Genomic DNA, 21,240 nt, shown 5'->3' on the forward strand with positions numbered 1-21,240 from the left:
AAAAAAAAAAAAAAAAAAAAAAAAAAAAAAAAAAAGAATAGAGGATATTCATTCATAGATATTCCAAAGAGTCTTTGAACCACTGCCTATTCTAATGTTTAATATTATAATAGTAACACAGTGCTTTACAATAAGCCCCTACTAAATTATTGAGAGAACACTTTCCTGACTACAAAGAATACTCATTTATGTTTATACTCCAGAACTACTCATAAAGTATTAAAGATGGCCTCTTAAAGTAGCCAAGAGTGTGTGATATCATGAAGGTCTGTGCCTGATGTAGTAACTCAAAATATGAATCATGATGATTAAATAGTTGAGGTTTGCAGATGTGACCAACTTACCACCAACCTGGTATATGTGCATGTTTTAAGCATCTCCTCCTGCTCGCAATAAACCCAGTCTGAAAAAGTGGTATTTATAAAATGAATGATCTTTGGGAAATATTTTTTACAGTGCTACGTACACATGGGAAGTACCCAGAAAATAGCTGTACAAGTGTGCTTGTTCGAAAATAATGAACAAAGAGGCCAGAGTATACCCACCTGAATAAATTCTGCACCCAGTCTGGCAAACATTTATTGACTGCTTTCTCTGCATAGAACAACCGGCCAGCCCCTGCACTCTAGGCACCCACTACCATCGTTAAGAGACCTGTGTGCATGAACCAATCAGACACATGCTATGAGAACAGAGAAAAGGAATAAGTAATTCTCACAGACACTGACAAACTGGAAAAATCTTTTATCCCAGGTACTTTATGGCTGGGATCAAAGGGGTGAATCACTTGTCTGCACAGTAGGGGTCTGGCAAAAGGAAGTGTTGGCATCAGTTTTCCATCTGCACATACAACCCCCATTCCTCCATGAATTGCATGAGATAGGTTTCATTTTCTCCTGGTGGCTTGTCTGGAGCCGGCTCCTCACAGAGCCTAGACAGAAGACCCTCCTCCCCGAGTCCATCCCCCTCAGAAGGCTCGCAGCCCTCTGAGTCCTGGTCGAAGCTGGACAGCGAAGGAATACACAGCCTGCCAGTTTGGGGGTCCCAGTCGACCAGGGTTGTCGATGGCTCTTCCTCTGGCCCCTCCTCTGAGTCTGTGTGCTCCCGCGTCAGGGGGTCTAAGTCTCGGAGCTGAGGGGTGTATGAGTACTGTAATGTTTGCCGGCCCAAGATTGCCAACGCTGCCTGTGACTCCAATAATGTTCCTTGTGTGGACACCTCCTCCTGCAACCTGAGCTCCTGCTCTTCAGGCCCTGCACAAATGTCAGTGGTTCTGACATCATATTCATATTCAATGACTGTTTTATCCGGGGGTACTGTTCTGCTGAGGGACTCTTGCTGGGTGAAGGAAGTACCTTCTGCGATTTCTTCAGAATCACAAAAAATTTCCATCAAATGCGAAGCATACCCTAAATGTTTCACCTCCTCTTCCTCCTGAGGGGGCTTCAGGTTCCCGCTGGGCTGAGGATCATTAAGGCTGGATACATCACTGCTTTTTCCCAGTAAACTCATATCCTGATGAGAAATTTTAGAATCATCCGAGATGTTGAGGGTGATAAAGTTAATCACGATTTTTTCAGCAGGCACAAAGAATCTTTTGTCAAATTCATTTCCATAAATCAAAATCTATAAAGAGAAAAGAGAATGGTTTTCACCTTTTCACTTTAGAGAAACATTAGAAACAGCTGTTAGGTAGAATATCTTGTCACCAGATAGTTTTAAAGACCTACTCTTATCAACTCATGTAAATGAAAGTTATGCTTGCAATATACAGAAAACCTCACTCACTGGGAGGCAAGAGACCCAAGACACACAGAAGATACATGGAAGTGAGAAGTGGTTCACCGGGTGGGTATTTCTCCAGTCCAGGGCTGGGGCTGGCGCGTTGGTGCCCCCTCTTGTAACCGGCAGGGGAGTTCTTCATTTCTTGACCTTTTTTACATTCTGTAAAGTCAGAATCTTAGCCACATGAAGAGTAGCAAAGACTGAATGTGGCAGAGTTTGTGACATTGTTTTATTTATAGTTTGCTATGTACTTGTTAATAAGCTGTGGTTACCTGGGCTACCTGCCCTGTTTTTGGATATATTTGAAATGCGGACAGGCATGAGAACTGGATGTAGAAAGGGAGGGAAATATATGAGCAGGGATGGTTTTTACCCCTTATACCATTCTTACCATGCTATAATAGGGCCAAAAAAGGAAACTCATCTGCCAGTTTATGGTAGACAGAGAAACTCTAAATCACGTCAGGGAAGCTCAGACGAGATTAAATTATTGCTGTGGGGACCGTGAAAGATACCTGTTTTCTAAGAGAGCATGAGTTACAATCCTCATTGTCACTCTACCATGTGATTTCATTTAACTTTACAAAACAGAACCTCCAGCCTCATTCTTTTACAACATTTTAAGTTTCTAAAAAATCACAGGTGGTCAATTCTCCTGTGAATGTTCCTTCCAGAAAAGGCTCCCAATGCCATTAGGAAGCCAACTCTGAAACCTGAATGCAGGTAGAATCATAGAAAAACTTATAAACGGAACTAACAGGAACCAAGGTATGTTATCATGTACACGGGAACACATCTTTTAATAGTTCCCAAGAAAATGGTTTTGATTGTTAAAAATATGCTCAGCCCTTCAGAACCCTTCAGCACATGGTCCCACCTCCGTGGGTTTAATTCTTTCTTCTTTCTTGCTTCTTCTTACTGTGAAGGATTAAGTCCTGGCTATGTTCCTCCTAAGTGTGTTTCCATTCCATGTCTTTCTCTCTAACCTGATATCCCACTCTGGCCTGTTAGGCTTGAATCTTCTCTCCCCTGGACAAAGCTACAGTTCCCTAGGTGCTTTTCTTGTTCCTAGTCTTACTCGACTCCAAGTTGTCCTGGAACTAATATCTGGTTGGATCTAAACCTTGATACTGACTATGATGCTCCTAACCTAAAACCCTATGGAGATTTCTCTTTGCCGGTAGAATGAGGTTGAGCTCCTTAGAACAGCGCCTCAGTTCTCCTCTTACTTGGACCACCACCCACTCCCCAGTCTCCTCTTCTTCTCTAGCTCCTCATCTGGAGCCTCCTGGTTTACGAATGTCATGCAGTTTCCACACATCCACCTTGCTGTTTCTCCTGCCTGCACTATGGATCCTAACTCCTACTCACCTCTCATAGCCAAGCCCTGGCATGAGAGCTGAGCTCCTGTGTAGGGTTTCAGGGCTCTCCTTGCACCCCTCGAGTTCCCAGTGCCTGCTCTCATCTTAGCCTTCACGTATTATTTTGAAATTCTAGTCCCCAACTAGGCTTGAACTTCTAGAAGGGCAGGGCAGGGATCATGACTGAACTTATCTGTGGGACCTTGTAAAATTTGGTCATTAAATAGAAAATCTTTTCAAAGCTAAGGAAAAAGATTCTGTCAGTGAGCTAATCCAGAAAGCAGTTTTTTTTTTTTTTTTTTTTTTTGAGAGAGTCTCACTGTCACTCAGGCTGGAGTGCAGTGGCGCACTCTTGCCTCACTGCAATCTTGGCCTCCCAGATTCAAGTGACTCGCCTATCTCAGCCTCCTGAGTAGCTAGGATTATAGTCATGCATCACCACACCTAGCTAATTTTTGCATTTTTGGTAGAGATGGGGTTTCATGCTGTTGACCAGGCTGGTCTTGAACTCCTGACCTCAAGTGATCCAACTGCCTCAGCTTCCCATAGTGCTGGGATTACAAGCATGAGCCACCATGCCCAGCCCAGAAAGTGTTTTTTAATTCACCAGCTATTTAACTTTAATTTCACTCTGCCCTTAAAGGGAACTGAATCTGCTCTAGAACCTCCTCTTCTGTCCTCCTGGAGGTGTACTATTATAATAAAGATTCCTGCCACACTAAGCACTCACCAAATTTGCTGGGTGTTTCTCTTTGCCAACGTGGATATATCGGTAGATGGAATAGCCCATCACAGAAAAAAGAAACACAGTAACGGATATGGGCAGAACATACCAGAAGATGATTTTAGCTTTGAACTCTGATGATTGATCTGTTAAAAAAAAAAACAAAACAAAAAGGTGGGAAGTGGGGGGAAGGGATTAGATAGTTGTGATTTGATGTGATGGGAAAAACTGACATCATTAAGTGGCTTCTGGGCAGATCACTTGCATTTGGGAACTCAGTTTTCTCATCTCTACGTTGAGAAGCTTAAGCTAAATGTTGTAAGCGGTCTCAGAATTCTTACTCTCCCTGACAAGAGACGGTCTGAAGGAATCATCTGAACACACCTCAAATGTTTAAGAATACATCAATCATCCAAGTCAGCACATATTCCACCATCATATATCTGGCTATGAGATTCATGCGGGTTTCTATATTTGAAAGTAAGTGTATTTGATATTCAAGTAACTCATAGAACTTCAAACAAACAACAAAACCCTCGAGTGAAGATCCCATTGAATTGCTCCACTTTTCCACGCCACATGTTTGACTCAATCTTTCTGCATGTTCACTGAAGGACATGAATGCATGGCACCACCTTTTATGTGAGTAGCAGAACCGTTCTTGCACTGCTTGACTGGACTTTCTGGGTAGGGCTGGAGCCTGGGGATGTGTGTAGGGAGGTGGCTGGACAGGGTACAGTGCGAATGGCAGTTAACTCACTTCCTGGGCCTGCTGTGCTGTAGGCTCATGATGAGTAAAAGTCTGCAGAGGAATGAAAATACCTGGGACATTGTTTTAATAAAAGTTTTAATAAAAGTGCTGGCCCACACCGTTGATCAGACCATATAGCTGATGACTAGAGCTCATTGTGACTAACTCATACTTGTTAAGCCGCTGTGGTATACTTGGAAGTTGTGATGGTATATTTTACATGTCTAGTTGGCTAGGCCACAGTACTCAGATATTTGGCTAAACATTATTCTAGAGCTTTCTGTGATGGTTTTTTTTTTACTTTTTTTTTTTTATTTTTGGGAGACTAACATTTAAATCAGTAGGTTTTTGAGTAAAGCAGATTACCATCTATAATGTGGGTGGGCCTCATCCAATCAACTGAAGACTTTAATAAAAAAATGTCTTGACGACCCTAAGGAACAGGGAATTCTGCCAGCAGACTACCTTTGGGTGCGAACTGCAAACATCAACTCTTCCGTGGGTCTCCAGCCTGCCTATGCTACAAATTCGGACTTGCCAGCCTCCACAATCCCATGAGTCAACGCCTTAAAATAAATCAATATTTCTAAACAAATAAATATATCGATATATGCATCTATATGTATTCTATTGGTTCTGTTTCTCTGGTGAATCCTGACTGATACAGCTGTAGGAAAAAGAGCAGCTTCAGCACAAATGACAAAAGTCCGAGTGTGCTCCTTACACACTAACAAAACCAGTAGGAGTGTGACCGGAGCATTCTAATCCAGGAGAATGTTGGATGCTCTTGATGCTTGGGCCCAAGAGAAAGCAGCAAAGTCACTATCTGGTTAACTATCCAGTTGAAAGCCTGGAAACAGATGTGTCATGGCTGATGAGGGTGGTCAACAAGAGCCAGTGGGAGAAGTCTCGCATGTGGGCCTGTTACTCTGCATAATTTCCAAGGAGCACATTCACCACCAGCTTCCGCACAGAGACGTGCCAGTGCTGCAGTGCGGATGCTGCGGGTGTCAGAACTCAACCTGCCCTGCTTGTAGCCTATAACTCAGTCCAACCCTCTTAATACAATCCCTGGTCCCTGGATTGAGTCTGTCCTAATTGAAAAGAGTCATAACAATGACTGACAGCATTTAGTATACGCTAATCCATGTTTACTACAACAAACCTAATAAACTGTATCTGTATTTTAGGGATGGGGGACTAGAGAGCAGAAGTATGTTTTAAAAAATAGTTCCAATAGAGGTAATACTGATTATTCTGAAAGCAGGTCCTCACACCAGTGTGTTTGAAAGATATCTCTGGTGATCTAACAGCTGGGATAGCAGGGGTTCAGAACCAGAAATAGAGCCTAGTTATTCCGTTAATTTTTCTTTCTTTTTTTTTTTTTTGAGACAGGGTTTCAGTCTCTTGCCCAGGCTGGAGTGCAGTGGCACAATCACAGCTCACTGTAGCCTCCACTTCCCCAAGTGATCCTCCCATCTCAGCTTCCCAAGTAGCTTGGACTAAAGGTGTGTGCCACCATGCCTGGCTAATTTTTGTATTTTTAGTAGAGATGGGGTTTCACCATGTTGCCCAGACTGGTCTCGAACTCCTGGGCTCAAGTAATCCTCCTGCCTCGGCCTCCCAAAGTGCTGGTATTATAGGCGTGAACCACTGCACGTGGCCACTTTTTTCATATTAGTGAGAAAGTGAGCTTCATCTGCTTACCGAGAAGTTTTGAATTCAATCTGCATTTCGCTGCTTTTGCTCCAATTGTGTTAATGATTTCCACTGGAAATTCATTCCCAGCAGCTGGCACTGATCAAGGTGTTAGTAAAGAGAACACTACTCCCAAATACAAATATGATTTCTTCAATATGCTTTGTTTTGCTTGGCAGTTTAGTTTCATATATGGCAGAGACTCCTTCATTGTAAAAGAAAAGCTATGATAAGCTATGATAAAGACAGAGAGTCAAGGGTAAAGCCTTGTACTTTTCATATGTACTCACAAAGTTCCCTTTCTTTACTTTGGGACAGTTTCATCTTGAAAGGTGGGAGGAGTAAGGGAAGAGGAAAGCAGGGGTTATGGATTCCTATTCATGGCTGGTGATACAGCCAAGGTGTGGGGTGGAGGTCGCGGGCTTCTGTCTCTAGCCCAGCTGTTTGGAAAAGAAGTGGAGGAATAATGGATGACGAGTCCTTCAATGCAGGCAAACTTTAGGATTTCTTTTCTTTGAATTTTCAAGTTTTGAGTTCAAGTTCCTCTCACTCTGAAGGCGGAAAAATTAAACGAATGCCAAGCTCACAACTCTATGTCTCCGCATAGGAGTGGGTATCTCTAATCACGGTTTCCTGGCAGCCCAGTGTAGACAATGTGAGGAGGAGATAAATAAAAGGAAACAGACAGAAGCAACTGTAAGGATAAGGAAGTGATCACTGATTTGCAGATCCCAGACCCTCACTCAGACAATTAGTGGCACTTGAACACAACTGGAAGCACCTATAATTAGTATTCCCCAGGGAAAGTAAAAAAATACATTCTCCTTTACAGTGGTTTCAGAATAACACTTTGTTTCTAGCAATAAAATTGTCTGATGTTCTTGAAGACCACAGAACTTCTATTGATCAGAGTGGTTATGATTCTATTTTCTATTTTTTGAGACAAGATCTCACTCTGTTGCCCAAGCTGGAGTGCAGTGGTGCACCCATGGCTCACTGCAGCCTCTCCTGGGCTCAGGTGATCCTCCCACCTCAGCCTCCTGAGTAGCTAGGACTACAGGCATGCACTACCATGCCTGGTTGACTTTATTTTTTGTAGAGATGAGATCTCACTATGTTGCCCAGGCTGGTCTTAAACTCCTGGGCTCAAGCCATCCTTCCTCCTTGGCCTCCTAAAGTGCTGAGATTACAGGTGTGGGCCACCATGCCCAGCCTGATTATGATTTTAAAGAAGAAACAAGGCATGTGTAAAAGTTCCTCATTGTTATTTCACAAGGCAGGTGGGCGACGGACCATGGGAAGATTGCTGGCAGTGGACACGGGACCCGTCTGAGTTCTCCGAGGGGGTGAGAACACTTCTGAACATTGGCCAAGCTCAGTGGCAGAGCCTCAGGCTGCTCCACGCATTTCTGGTGGTAGTTGTTTCTGCCTTTGCCTCAACCTGTTTCTGTTAGACATGGATATTTCAAAACTTTGTCTAAACCATCATACCAACTTCTAGTTTTAGCAGATCTCCTTCCTAGACCAGCAAAGATTTTTAAAAGCTTACCTTTCAAAGTCCTGGCACACTGCTTCTCAGAAGGCTGAGCACGGCGAGGGGGCCCTGGGACGAAGGACTCAACGTGGACACAGTAAAGAGTGTTTGGCTCCAGCCAGGTGAGCACCAGCGTGTGGTTGGTCACACACTGGGACCACTAGGATAGGGAATTGCAAACACTGGTTAGAGCCAGACATTTCTGGGACCACCCCAGACAAATAACTCTAGAAGGAAATAAAAGACCAAGCCACCATTTAATCCTTTACTATCAGTATAAGCTGTTTTTTTTTGTTTTTCAGCAACAGTTTCAATATACTCTTTTCGTTTAGCACAGCAGAGCATGGTCAGGAACTGGACCAATGCTGGGAAGGATTCTAAACAACACACGGATAGCGTTCTTTTTTTTTTTTTTTTTTTTGAGACGGAGTCTCGCTCTGTTGCCCAGGCTGGAGTGCAGTGGCCGGATCTCAGCTCACTGCAAGCTCCGCCTCCCGGGTTTACGCCATTCTCCTGCCTCAGCTTCCCAGGTAGCTGGGACTACAGGCGCCCGCCACCTCGCCCGGCTAGTTTTTTGTATTTTTTAGTAGAGACGGGGTTTCACTGGGTTAGCCAGGATGGTCTCGATCTCCTGACCTCGTGATCCGCCCTTCTCGGCCTCCCAAAGTGCTGGGATTAGCGTTCTTATTCATTGTCCTGGATCCTGCTCACATTATTTTTTCTTCTTGGAGAAAGACTGTGCAAGTGAAAGCTCTCTATCAAAGTCAAGTGTACATTCTCTCTACACTCCAATAACACCACCATATCCTTTCAACAGAATTTCTGTAAAGAAGATCTGAAGTTGGTTCTGTAAAATTTCTGTATAAAGGTTTCAACTGTATTTTGTGCAGCCTATCTTTTGAATATCATGACTTCCCAGATTCACACACAGAGAACCATGGCATCAGAGTTGTTTGTTCCCACATTAGCTACAGAGTGGTTCATGAACATATGCCCCATTTCATTTCAGGCTTACCATTCTATTTGATTTAGTATTCGATACAGACACATTATACTTCAGATTGGAGTATATTTGTTGCATGGAAACAGGAAGGTCTTCTGGATTTCTCTTCCACTTCTCTGGAGGTGTTAGAACAACAGAAATGGACTTCTCAGCTGTAGTCAGTGCCACCTCTGGTGGGCCAATTTGTGCTTAAAGTGGGAAGAAAGAGGGTATTATGTTCAGATGAAAAATTACCTTAGATAAAGCTACGATATAATCCTACTTGGATCGAGGCCCTAAAATACTTTTTTTTTTTTTTTTTTTTGAGATGGAGTCCTTTCCCTATCACTCAGGCTGGAGTGCAATGGTGCGATCTTGGCTCACTGCAACCTCTGCCTCCTGCGTTCAAGTGATGTTTCTGCCTCAGTCTCCCAAGTAGCTGGGATTACAGGTGCCCACCACCAGGCCCAGCTACTTTTTATATTTTTAGTAGAGACGGGGTTTCATCATGTTGGCCAGGCTGGTCTCGAACTCCTGATCTTGTGATCTGTCCACCTCGGCCTCCCAAAGTGTTGGGATTACAGGTGTGAGCCACCATGCTCAGCCTTAAAAGATACCTTCTTACAGGAGATGCCTCAAAATGTACAAAGGTGGGCCTGAGTTATGCCAAATCTTGAAACCATTTCACAAGCCTGATCCAATGTTAGAACAGCAAATTAAAGTGTTCTATTTCCTTAATCACATGCATAAATAGTAGATGGTTAATACAATCAAAACTCTTTGTAACATTTATGTGACTTGAAAAGTTGGTGATAAATGACAACATGATTTGATAAGTGGAAAAATCAGAGATGTGATTAGAATGATCTAGAATAGAGACCAGGCGACTTTTATCCTAAAGGTCTGGACAATAAATATTTCAGGCATCGCAGGCCATATGATCTCTGTTGTACTACTCTATTCTTGTTGTAACGCAAAAGCAGTCTAAGGTAGCTATGTAAACAAATGAGTGTGGGTTGTGTCCCAATACAACTTTATGAATAGACATCAATATTTCAATTTCCTTTACTTTTCCAATGTCACAAAATATTCCATTCTTAACTCTTCGTCTGTAGAAAAACAGAAAGGGGGTTGCTGGATTTGTCCCAAGGGTAGTTTTCTGGCCTCTGATCCGGAAGGGCTCCTGCACTAACAGAGCGCTTGCAGAGCTCATTATGGCAGCCCTGAGTGGGTCCTTCATGACTGAGTCAGCCATAGGTCAGGGGATGGCAACATTATAAAAGTAAATACCAGGAAGAAGTTGCCTTAATTCTGAGTTACACTTGGAAATTACATCATCACACTACCAAGTTCACACAAGAAGAAGCATAGTTGGATAATCAGGACAATCTTTAATCAATCTTGTGGAGACATTAATAGTCCATAAACCCACATTAAATAAAATCGTTTTGTTCCTCAAACAAACTTCCACTAAGTAGCTTCCACTAAGTAGTAAGACAAAGTCAAAATTTAATATCATTGTCATTTAGTATCAATTTTGGATCTGGGAGAGATCTTAGAGACCACTTGGCTAAACCTTTCACTCTAAAGATGAGACTCAGGCTGGGTGCAGTGGCCCATGCCTGTAACCCTAGCATGGTTAGTGAGAAGCTGAGGTGGGAAGATAGCATGAGCCCAGGAGTTTGAGACTAGCCTGGCAACATAATGAGGCCCTGTCTCTACAGTCAGTCAGTCAATCAATCAATCAATCAATCAATCAACCAACCAATAAAGGTGAGACTCAGAGCCAGCAAGGTTAAGGACTTTGTACTGCTCACTCAACCCACTGGTCCAGAATAGCATCAAGCAGAGCACCTTCCTCTGGGCAAGGCTGTCTGTGAGGCTGAGACTCTTAAACCCGATATTAATACATGTTTAACTGACCATTGCAATAATGGCATTACTTACTTTCTAAAAAAGGATAGAACCGTCCACTTTCAGCCCATTTGGAACAGTTTGTTCCCCAAATGGCCTTAACTTTGGCATAATACTGGTGTTCGTAGTCAGAAGTTTCAGCAGAAAGATCACAGTAGGTTCTATTGATATTTCTGCATTCTGATTTATTCAGCCATTTCTTTTGCCCATATCTGCTAAGAAAGAAGCTGAATTAATAATGAGGTGCCCTCTATGCTTTACAATAAAAAATGTAGTCATTTTATAAAACTGAATGGAACTGACGACTTTCTCTTCAGAAAAACAAAGGTGCCTGTCATCGAGATAAAAAAGAATCCACTTTTGCTGCGGGCAATTTTTTTCATTAGCTGTCAGGAACATGAGTCAGAGTTTCTGTAATCACCTTTCTTTCTGTGAATTATAATGTGGATAGTATATTTTGAACGCATATATTTTATTGTTATTCTTTGGCTACAGTGAAATTTTTACATATTATGTGATCAATTCTTCTAGTAATTATTTATGTAGGTTTTTAGTCTACTGTGTACACAAGGTTAGTTTGATGGATTGTTTGAAGAACAGTTCGTCATTTTTTTTCTTGGAAGAAAAATTACTTTGACGTTCTCAGCGCATATAAAAATCTAAGCATCAATGATTCTAGGGAAAATACACGAGGCTGGAGTGCATACAGAAATCTGCATTTTTGATAATTACAGTGAGGATGATAATATTGACTAGGTTGATCATATTGATTTTTCTTTTCTTTATTAAAAACACAACCCCCATAGCAAATAGGGAGGTGGCAATATTTTTAGCCCTTTTCAGGTGGGAGAGACTGAAGTGTAGAGTTCAGGTAACATATGATAAGCCAGTGAAAGGGAGAGCGGAGGCGTGGGAAAGGTGATGGGTTACATGTGGCAGCCTAGGGAGCAGCTGAGAGGACACTGCAGTGATCCAAGGGAAGATGCAGGTCACTTGTACAAGGATGGGGGCAGTAGGATGAATAAGGACAGGACAAAAGCAAGAAATATTAGGAGACAGGACTTGGTGATAGAAAACATGTGACAGATTAGGGAAATGAAGGTATTAAGGATGCCGTCTCTTTCTGTCTAGGGCAGATGGGTGGAATAGTGGTGATATTTACTACGATAAAGAGCACTGAGACAGAGCAGATTTGGGAAATGGATGGTGAGGCAGAGCAGAAGGGAAAGAAAACATGTTCACTTTTGATGCCTTGAGCCTGAGTATGTAACAGATATCCCAGTGCAGATGCCCAGTGGGCAATGGGTCTCAGGAGAGACATGTGAGTGGGAGGTAGGGATTTTGGGGTCAATATCATCAAACTGCTCATTGAAGGCACAAGGATGAATGAATGATCAATGGAGATAAAACAAAGTCTAGGATAAAATTTCAGGAGCGTCAAGATTTAAAGGCTGGACAGAAAGAAGGCCTGGAAATAGCAACTAAAGAGGGATGAGAAAAAGACATATCATAAAGGTCAAGGGAAGAGTGTGTCTTGAGAAAGAGGATATGTCCATGTATTGCCAAAGCTTAAGGATATTTTCTCTTTTCAGAATATGGCAACAGATTTCTGAAAGTAGATGTTTCCTATTTCCTAAGTACCATACCTACCAAAAGACATCAGAAATATAGTCAGATCTTACTGATCAACTTCTCCATCCAAGTGATCACTGTTACTTAGGGGCTTTCAATGTTTTTTTGACCATGATCCATGGGGGAAAAATACATTTTACATTTTGATTCAGCTCACAAAATATAAAACTAACATATTAAAACAAAAATTGTGCAAGAAAATATTTAAACTTTACCACAGGCCTTGCATTCAGTTATTTTTTCATTCCACTCCATTCCACACCATTCCATTCCTTTCCATCAAAAATAATGTCCCTCAACATTCATTTCATGAATCATCAAAGAGTCTTGAGTTGTGGTTTGAAGACTATTGCCATTGCCTATGTGACCCCTCCCTCCTCCCTCCTCAAACTTCCTCACTCTGCCAAAGGCAAGGCAGCTTCCCATGACAATACTGATGCAGGAGAAAAGGCTCTTTACAAGATTTTCAGCAAAATAAATGAATGATGACCAGAATCACTCAGCAAATATTCCAGTAATGACACTCACACATGGCAAACAGCCATGTGGGGCCCTCAGTGGTCTCTGATTTACAAGCTTTATCTAATCTAATTATCATAACAACCTTAGGGGGTAGGTACTCTTATTTTCATCCCGTTTTACAGATGAGGAAGCTGAGGCTCAGGAAGATTAAGGGATCCACTCAAATTCATATGACTAGTAAAAGGCATACCTGGGATTTGAACCATTCGTCCCTGATGCCAAAACTTCTGCTTTTAGTGCTACATTCTATTTTTTGCATTAATTGTTTTGGTGGATAAAATTTAAACTTTTGTTAAATTTTCATCTTGGAAACAAACTTCACTCAAAAGTATAAACGTATAATCTGTAACCTTCCCAGCTAGGTTCATAGCTTGGCTATGAACTGGGGACCGTCTGACTCCAGAGCTGAGCTTGGAGCCCTCTGGCAGCGAAATATGCTGCCCTATATTCCTGTCCCTCTTTCACATGCACAGGCATGTAAGAACTCCAACATGGCAAGCTTCTTTTTAAACACATATTTTTATAAGTTGCACAATCTAAGTGATCTGCTCACACAGAGCAGTGATGACTATTTTTTAAAAATCCCTTTCTGAATCACATAAAACATAAAGGACAGAGTAAGCTCTTTGCTCCACCTAATGGATAAGGAGGCAAGGACATGTTCGTGAGTCTTTTCCCTTTGCAAAGCAGTTTCTTTCCTCTAACACTGGCTCCTGAGAAACTCCTTGGAAATGAGAATGAGGTTCTAGATTTGAGGTCACTGTGAGTCGCTGCTGAAGTCTTTCACTGGTTTTAGTGATATGAATTTTATTTTCAAAGACAAAACTGACTTTGCTCTTTTTTGAAAATATGGTAATGTTTTTAAATTCAAACAATCAAACAATTCAGAAAGTATAATCATAAGAGAAACAAATCATCCTAAAACCCATTACTCTGGAACATTCGGTGTGCGTGATTCTGGATATCTCATTTTGCTTCTGTATAAACAGAAAGACGATATGATAGCAGAATAGATGGACAAAAATTAGATTATACCATACATATGGTTTTAATAAAAGTAGTCAATTCAATGTGCCTTGAACTTTGATAGAAAAAAGAAATTGACGTGAAATTAAAGGAACTGTAGAAGTGCAAATGTTTGTCACCACAAGAGATATTTGTTCCTAAAAGAGCTTTTAAATTAAGAAAATGGTTTGTGAAAAATATTGAGAGGTTAATTATTAAAATAATAAAATATTGTCATTTTAGATCACATTTAATGGCTTCTGGCTATGAAAATCAGTACACTTATAATCCCCCCACCTTTCCATCTTATATTGTTGTTTAAATTCAGATTATTTCTAAGAAACTTCTATAATTACATTTCCATCACTATTTAGTCTTAGTTCTATATTTAGATAAATTCAATGCATGCTACCAGTCTTTTTTTGTCATCACTAAGTTCTTCTTTTGGGTTTGTCTTTATCTCTCTGTTAGCTGGAGGTCATCTTTAGTTAGTGCTCCACCTCATCCCCCAGGAAGGTCTCAGAAAAGTGATCTCCTGGGTTCCCACCTGCTTCCAAACACCAGTCTACTGAACTTAGTAAAAGTCTCAGGTCACACTTGTCTTTTCCTCAGAAAATGTATTCTATTGAGTGTTGCCAGATTGAAATTCTCCTTTTCTCCCAACTTGAGTTCCGCTTTTGCTAAAATGGCCATGAATCATTTAATTATCTTAAAGTCCAATAACTTCACCAGGATGTGTCTTGCTATTGTTTTTACCAATTTTTTTTCTAGACATACCACACATTTATGATGCACAGTTCCAAACAGTCTTTATTACCTGTTCAACCATTACTATCACTTAGCTCTACAGGTTTTTCATCTTGATACAGTATTTTTATATTCCAGCATTTTCCTAAGCTCTGCACACTTCCTAAAAAGACATGTTCTTCTTGTTGTCTTCGAATCTCTTCTTTCACTGTTTTCTCTTCTTTGAGTTTTACCTTTACAGATCCTGTTGTTTATGCACTCTAACAAAATTATAAACTGTTATGTGTTTTAATTCTTCCTTACTTCCATAGCAAAGCTTTCTGGAAACTTGTTTTCTTTTTTCCTCTTTCCCTCTTCCAGTAATTATGAATAGGTGCTATGCTAGTTCCTTTGGGACTATTACTGTTTGAATGCGGCCAGCTGTTTGTTGAACAGGCAAATGGACATAAGAATAAGGCTCAGATAATGAGCTTTTGCTCTCCATAATTTTTGTTTGTTTGTTTGAGACAAGACTTGGCTTTATTGCCCAGGCTGGAGAGCAGTGGCATGATCTCAGCTCACTGGAACCTCCATCTCCCAGCTCAAGCCATCCTGCCACCCCAGCCTCCCAAGTAGATAGGACTACAAGCACGCACCATCACGACCGGCTGATTTTTGTAGAGACGGGGTTTTGTCATGTTTCCCAGGTTGGTTTCGAACTTGTGAGCTCATGGGATCCACCATTTTCGGCCTCCTAAGGTGCTGGGGTTACAGGTGAGAACCACTGCATCCAGCCAATGCTCTCCATAATTTTAAACTTCTGTTTCCATCAAACACCCTCTCACCGAATCTATTATTCCCTTTGCTCCCTGGGAAATCTGCCTGCCGTCAGGTTTTGGGCTGCAGGAGGCTGACGTTGTAGCCTTCCTGGGCTGCCTCCCAGCCAGTGCTACCTCCCTTTCCTCCTGCCTCCGGCTTACTCCCAGCTTCTCCCTGGGCTGTGACAGGGCCTCCACAATGGACATGTCCTGTGTGCCTGATTTCTATTTTAGCTCCTCCATCTGTGACATTCTGTGGCACCCAACTGGGGCTCCACGGGGACATTTCCTTAATTTCTGGTGGTGGCGATCCTTAGATTTCCATGCTCTCAGATTGTTAGGTGGGCCTCTTAGTACTGTGACATTTTGTGAAATCATTTCCTTGATTGGAGATGGGAAGGTACAGGTTTGCTTTCAGTTTCCATAGCTGTTTTTCTTCGGATTCCACAGGATTTGGCTTGGATGGTTCTTAGTTTGTGGTTAGGGTTGTGGCCATTTCCTTTGTTTCTCTGAAGATGGACATTGACTACCTGTTTTGCATTCTTTCCTGCTTGCAATGAGTTTTGAGGGCCAGATGAAATGTCTATTCACTGCTATCTTTAAGTGCAACAGCTGATCGCACAAAATGTGCATGTAGTTTCAAGGAGTCTAAGGATGCCTGTAATTCCAAACAGCTTAGAAAATTCAGAGATGATGGATTGTCTTGTTTGCTCAGCCACCTAATAATGTTTTGACTAACTTCTTTTCTGTCTAAATAACCTCACCTTGCCTGAGCCTCCCAATGCCTCTGTCTCCATGAAGAAACTGTTTTCTAATTTAATCTTACAAAACATCAAGAAAACTTAACCTGAAATATCTAAAACTTTTCTCTTTTTCAAACACATTTAATACCGCAGAGAGTTTATCTTTGCACAATTCACAGGAGTCGGAGTCTTGTGTTTGTAAGCTAGCCAAAAGGAAAAGAAGAAACTTACATGAAATACTGCACAGTGTAAGTAACTTTAACTCCTTGAAGACACTCTGGTGGATTCCATTGTAGGACATTCTTCATGTTGATGGATAAGAAGGTGATGTTTGCAGGTTTAGGCAAACCACCAGAGACACAGGGAACTGAAAGAGGAGCAGAAAGGAACTGAAGTCTTAGTGGCAGAAAAGGAAAACATGATTCCTGTAGTAGCTAGTCTCCAGAGATGGCCCCCAATATGGCCTTCCAGTATGCATGCCCTGTGTAACATCTCTCAAATGCAAAAGAGAATGTGGCAGAGGTGGCTCTGGGACTAAGCCAGGACTTTTGCTTTTCAAAAAAATTTCCCGAGTTGCTATGTAAAATAACAGCTAACTTGCTGAGAGATTGCACGAAGAGAGCTCAGTTGTCCTGGTGTCCCAGCTGAGCCCAGCCTTCCAATTAAGAGGCCACAATGAAGTCACTGTGGTCATTCTAGCCCCTTCTGTCACAGACTGAAGCTGCATGAGAGACCTTGCATGAGATCAGCAGAAGAATCATCTGGCAGATGATTGGAAAGCAAACCCCAGTTAATACCCAGAATTTTAAGAAATAATAAAATGATTGTTTTAAACCACTAAGTTTTGGGGATAGTTTGTTATGCACTGCAGAGAACCAAAACAATCTCTTTATTAAATGTTAAAATAAAATTTAGAGTAGGTGACCCCGAGAGGCCAGAGTTTCAAAGGTTAGAATTGGGACTGCCTTTACTAAAGAATATAGTAAAGCAATAATTAGAAAAGGAACCAATGAAATAAGACAATTTATTTAAATAAACACTGATATGTTCACATAGGTGCACTCTAAGAAAAACTGTATCCTAAAGGATTAATTTATAGAAATCCTTGTGGAGAAATGGTAAAGAATTGAGAAACTACTAAAAACTTGGAAAAGGAAAGCAGAGGCTACTTTCTTATAAAATAAGGCAAAGATAATCCTTGAATTAAAGTAAATGAAAAAATTCAGTGGCAATATGTAGGATTCAAAATATTAATTCAAAATATTGGAAAGATCACAAAGCACACAGTGATAACCAATCAGGTTTTATGAAGAACTAATCCTGTCACAAATATGCATATTCTAGTCAATCACTGAACTTGAAAAATACAAAATATTAACACTGCAAATCAAACTTAGGAAATAAAATTTAGTTGAGTCACTGATGGCAGGTCCAATCTTGGCTAAGTATCATAATTCTTGAGTAAAGTAGCTGGGACTAATATCAGAGAAAGGAATTATGTGTGAGGTAATCCTTGGTTAAGATTAGTTCTACATAATGTACTGTTATTTTGCAAGCCAAATGAAAAGAAAAATTATTTACTTTAAATTAAACTTTGTAGTATCACCCTGATTCTAAGCAAATTAGCTCTTTAGTGTAAAGATGGCTCAGTGTAGGTATGCTTGTGCTATAATTGTAATGACTCCTACTTTTAACCTTGCTCATTAAAAATTTTTTTAGTTTTATTTTTAAGAAAAAAGTTACTCACAGAGAAGCACAATCAATTGACCACTGCCGTGTGTGTGTGTGTGTGTGTGTGTGTGTGTGTTTGTGTGGTAGGGGTAGGGAATCTCAAAAGGACATAGCCTGCCTAACATCTTCTTGTAATTCTTTGGAATCATTGCGTAGCAAGTGGTGTTGGTATTTTCTGGAGATTACATAGAGTGAATATTTATCAATGATTTAATACTGCTTTATGGTACTACTAGGTTTACCAGGTTCTCAATTTTAATCAGATTTTTGAAGACAAAACAGAACATGGGGAGGCAGCACACTGAGTATAATACTTCTCAGCTCTTCAAAAATGCGGAACCCATTTAACATAAAAATTTCCAAGGATCTTTCCAGATCTAAAATGCTGTGGCCTGCATTTTTAGATGGCCCTAACACATGAAGAGTGGTTACCATCTCTTTATACAAAATAAAATAGACTGTGCATTATAATATCAGTGGTGAAAGACATTGTCAAAACATGGCTTTATAGAGCTGACAAAGAAATAGAGTATTTTGGTTTGTGGCAACATGAGTTTGGAGATAGAACACGGAAGTTATCTTAGATAGTATAGTCCAGGTATATCGTCTCAAGTTTCAATCTATACAAATCTTTATCTTCTACAACACTGTATTCTATTTGTCTTTTTTTTTTTTTTTTGAGACAGTCTCATTCTGTCGCCCATGCTGGAGTGCAGTGGCATGATCTCAGCTCACTGCAACCTCCACTTCTCAGGTTCAAATGATTCTCTTGCCTCAGCCTCCCAAGTAGTTGGGATTACAGGCACCCATCACCATGCCTGGCTAATTTTTTTTTTTGTATTTATAGTAGAGTCGGGGTTTTGCCATGTTGGCCAGGCTGGTCTCCAGCTCCTGACCTCAGGTGATCCTGCCATCTCGGCCTCCCAAAGTGCTGGGATTACAGATGTGAGCCACTGCGCCCGGACCTGTTTGTTTTTTAATGTGAGTGAACAAATGACAGAACTCTCAAGATGCCTAAAACATACCCAAAAAAGTTTTGAGAAATAACTTGGAGTAAAAGGAAAAGGCAATTTTATTTTAATTTAGTTTTTTTGGTTGCTGTCATAAGGAAACAAAGCAATTTTTCTCTTCTGAAATAAACTATACTCTGGAATGTGCTGTCAATAATTAATGTTCATTGATTCAGTAGACATTTTGATTAATGCATTATAATTGTCTAAATGGTCCTTCACAAATGCTATGCCAATTGTTGAAATGTTAGCAAACTCTGGTAACGATATTAAACCAACAGAATCAATAATGTGACAATAATATTAAAAAAATGTTCTTATGCCATTCTATTCTTTGAGAATATATTTCATTATAAATGCTGTGAACTATGTACGCCTCCTCTGCACATCTACATTATGAGTAAATCATTTCTATCACCATGACTGTGGTAGCTGGCCTCCAATAATCCCTTCCTCCTGGCATTCACAGGCTGTATTGCTCTCTCCCACATCGTGCCTGGGTTGGTCTGTGTGTCCAATAAAATATGACAAAAGCCAGGACAAAAGACACTTCTGAGATTAGGTGATAAAAGACACTGTAGCTTCTATCTTGTTTCCTTTGCCTTGGATCGTTTGCATGGGCAACACCAGCTGCCTTGTTGTGAGTGGCCTCGTGGAGGCCCATGTGGCAGAGTAACCGAGGCTTCCCAAAACTGCTGAAGAACTAAGTGAAGCCTCCTGTCAAGAGGAACCTTAGTGATCTTAGCAGTGGATCCTCTGACCCCAGTCCAGCCTTCAGATGCCTGCAGCCCCAGCTTGCCTCTTGACTACACTCTTGTGAGAGACCTTCAGCCAGAACCACTTGGCTAAGCCATTACTGGAATCCTGACCCTTAAAAAATATGTGAGATAATATTTGTTGTTTAAAGCTATTAAGTGTAAGGTAATTTGTTACCTAACAGTAGAGAATGAATACAACAACGATTCTAAAAGTGAAAGCATCTAAGACAGACAAATCACTGAAAACCCCCATCCATTCCCAATAATTTAATAAATGACTCTTGCCTTAACAATTTTGAGAAATGTTCTTTCTAATAGTTCGATTTTATGTTTATGAAGAAAATTAAAAACTACCCAAGGAGAAGACCAGAAACTTGCTATCTTTTTAATAGCAAGTGAAGATGACAGTAAAAACTTTTTGAAATTTTTAAGAAAACCCAAATGCTTAGTTAAGCTCATTGCAAATACACTGACAAGGTTTCAGAATAATAAACACCTTTAACAGAAATCCACTTAAAAATGAATGTTATATTTTATACATTGTATCTGGGGAAAAATACTACAGCTTTGAGTCCTGCAGGTTCTTCCTTTGGATTGACATTATCTTTCTGATGGCAGAGGCAGAAAATGTTATCAGTTTTGGATCATCCTCTTGCCAATAAATCAAACTATTATTCAGGGGCAGACCTATCATGAGAAAAGTAGGTCATGTCTTGATATCAGCCCATCTCTAAATCTCTCCAGGACACAAAATATTCCTTGTTATGACATGGTCTGCTGGTTTTGAAACCTTTTTTTTCCCTTAAATCAGAGCAAATTATGCCATGTTAGTCACCTTTCTTTAGATCAGGCAAAGCGCATCTTGTCTCCCTGCTTGTCGACGTTTTATTTTCAGAAATGGATGTTTATAAATTGCTGTGGATCAGTAGTATTTTGTTAATTATGAACTTTCAATAATTTGTCTTTGAACAATGGAAACAGATGGTTCTTACTACAGAGAGGTTTGACTTTTCTGCAAAGAGGAGTTAAAAGAATTCTCTCACATGGACTGCTTGTTCCTTTGGATTAGTTCTGGTTTCACCTGGAAATGGTATCATACATTTGGGTATTATTAAAAATAATGTTGTGGCCAGGCGTGGTATCTCACGCCTGTAACCCCAGCACTTTGGGAGGCCAACGCAGGTAGATCACTTGAGGTCAGGAGTTCAAGACCAGCCTGGGCAACATGGTAAAACCCTGTTTCTACCAAAAAAACAAGAAACAAAAATTAGCCGGCATGGTGGTGGGCACCTGTAGTCCCAGCTACTTGGGAGGTTGAGGCAGGAGAATCACTTGAACCAGGAAGGCAGAGGTTGCAGTGAGCCACTGCACTCCAGCCTGAGCAATAGAGCGAGACTCTGTCTCAAAAAATAAAATGTGGAAAGTGGAATCCACTTATGACAGGCTAAGAGGCTCTGTTTTAATAATAATAATAATAAATATCATGAAAGCCTTTATATGTTATAACATATTTAGTTGATACGAGCAAGTTGGTTGGCATATAACA

At 40.7% G+C, this 21,240-nt stretch overlaps 1 protein-coding gene across 7 annotated transcripts in view; it reads right to left on the bottom strand.

The window, feature by feature from the left end:
• Positions 1-550: 550 nt before the first annotated feature.
• IL20RA (interleukin 20 receptor subunit alpha) overlaps positions 551-21,240 on the bottom strand; it is a 43,968-nt gene continuing 23,278 nt past the window's right edge. For 2 of the 7 annotated variants that reach the window (XM_023190982.2, XM_023190984.2), the window contains exons 2-7: positions 16,427-16,562; positions 10,783-10,961; positions 8,869-9,044; positions 7,869-8,013; positions 3,877-4,016; positions 551-1,626 (exon numbers count right to left, since the gene is read on the bottom strand). In XM_023190982.2, the coding sequence (XP_023046750.1) occupies positions 829-1,626; positions 3,877-4,016; positions 7,869-8,013; positions 8,869-9,044; positions 10,783-10,961; positions 16,427-16,562 (1,574 nt within the window). In that variant the 3' untranslated portion in view covers positions 551-828. Of the gene's footprint in view, positions 1,627-3,876; positions 4,017-7,868; positions 8,014-8,868; positions 9,045-10,782; positions 10,965-16,426; positions 16,563-21,240 lie in introns of all 7 variants that reach the window. The other 5 variants (XM_023190981.2, XM_023190983.2, XM_023190986.2 and 2 more) reach the window with 3 other exon arrangements.

Source organism: Piliocolobus tephrosceles, chromosome 5, assembly GCF_002776525.5.
Source record: "Piliocolobus tephrosceles isolate RC106 chromosome 5, ASM277652v3, whole genome shotgun sequence".
Lineage (NCBI taxonomy): Eukaryota > Metazoa > Chordata > Mammalia > Primates > Cercopithecidae > Piliocolobus > Piliocolobus tephrosceles.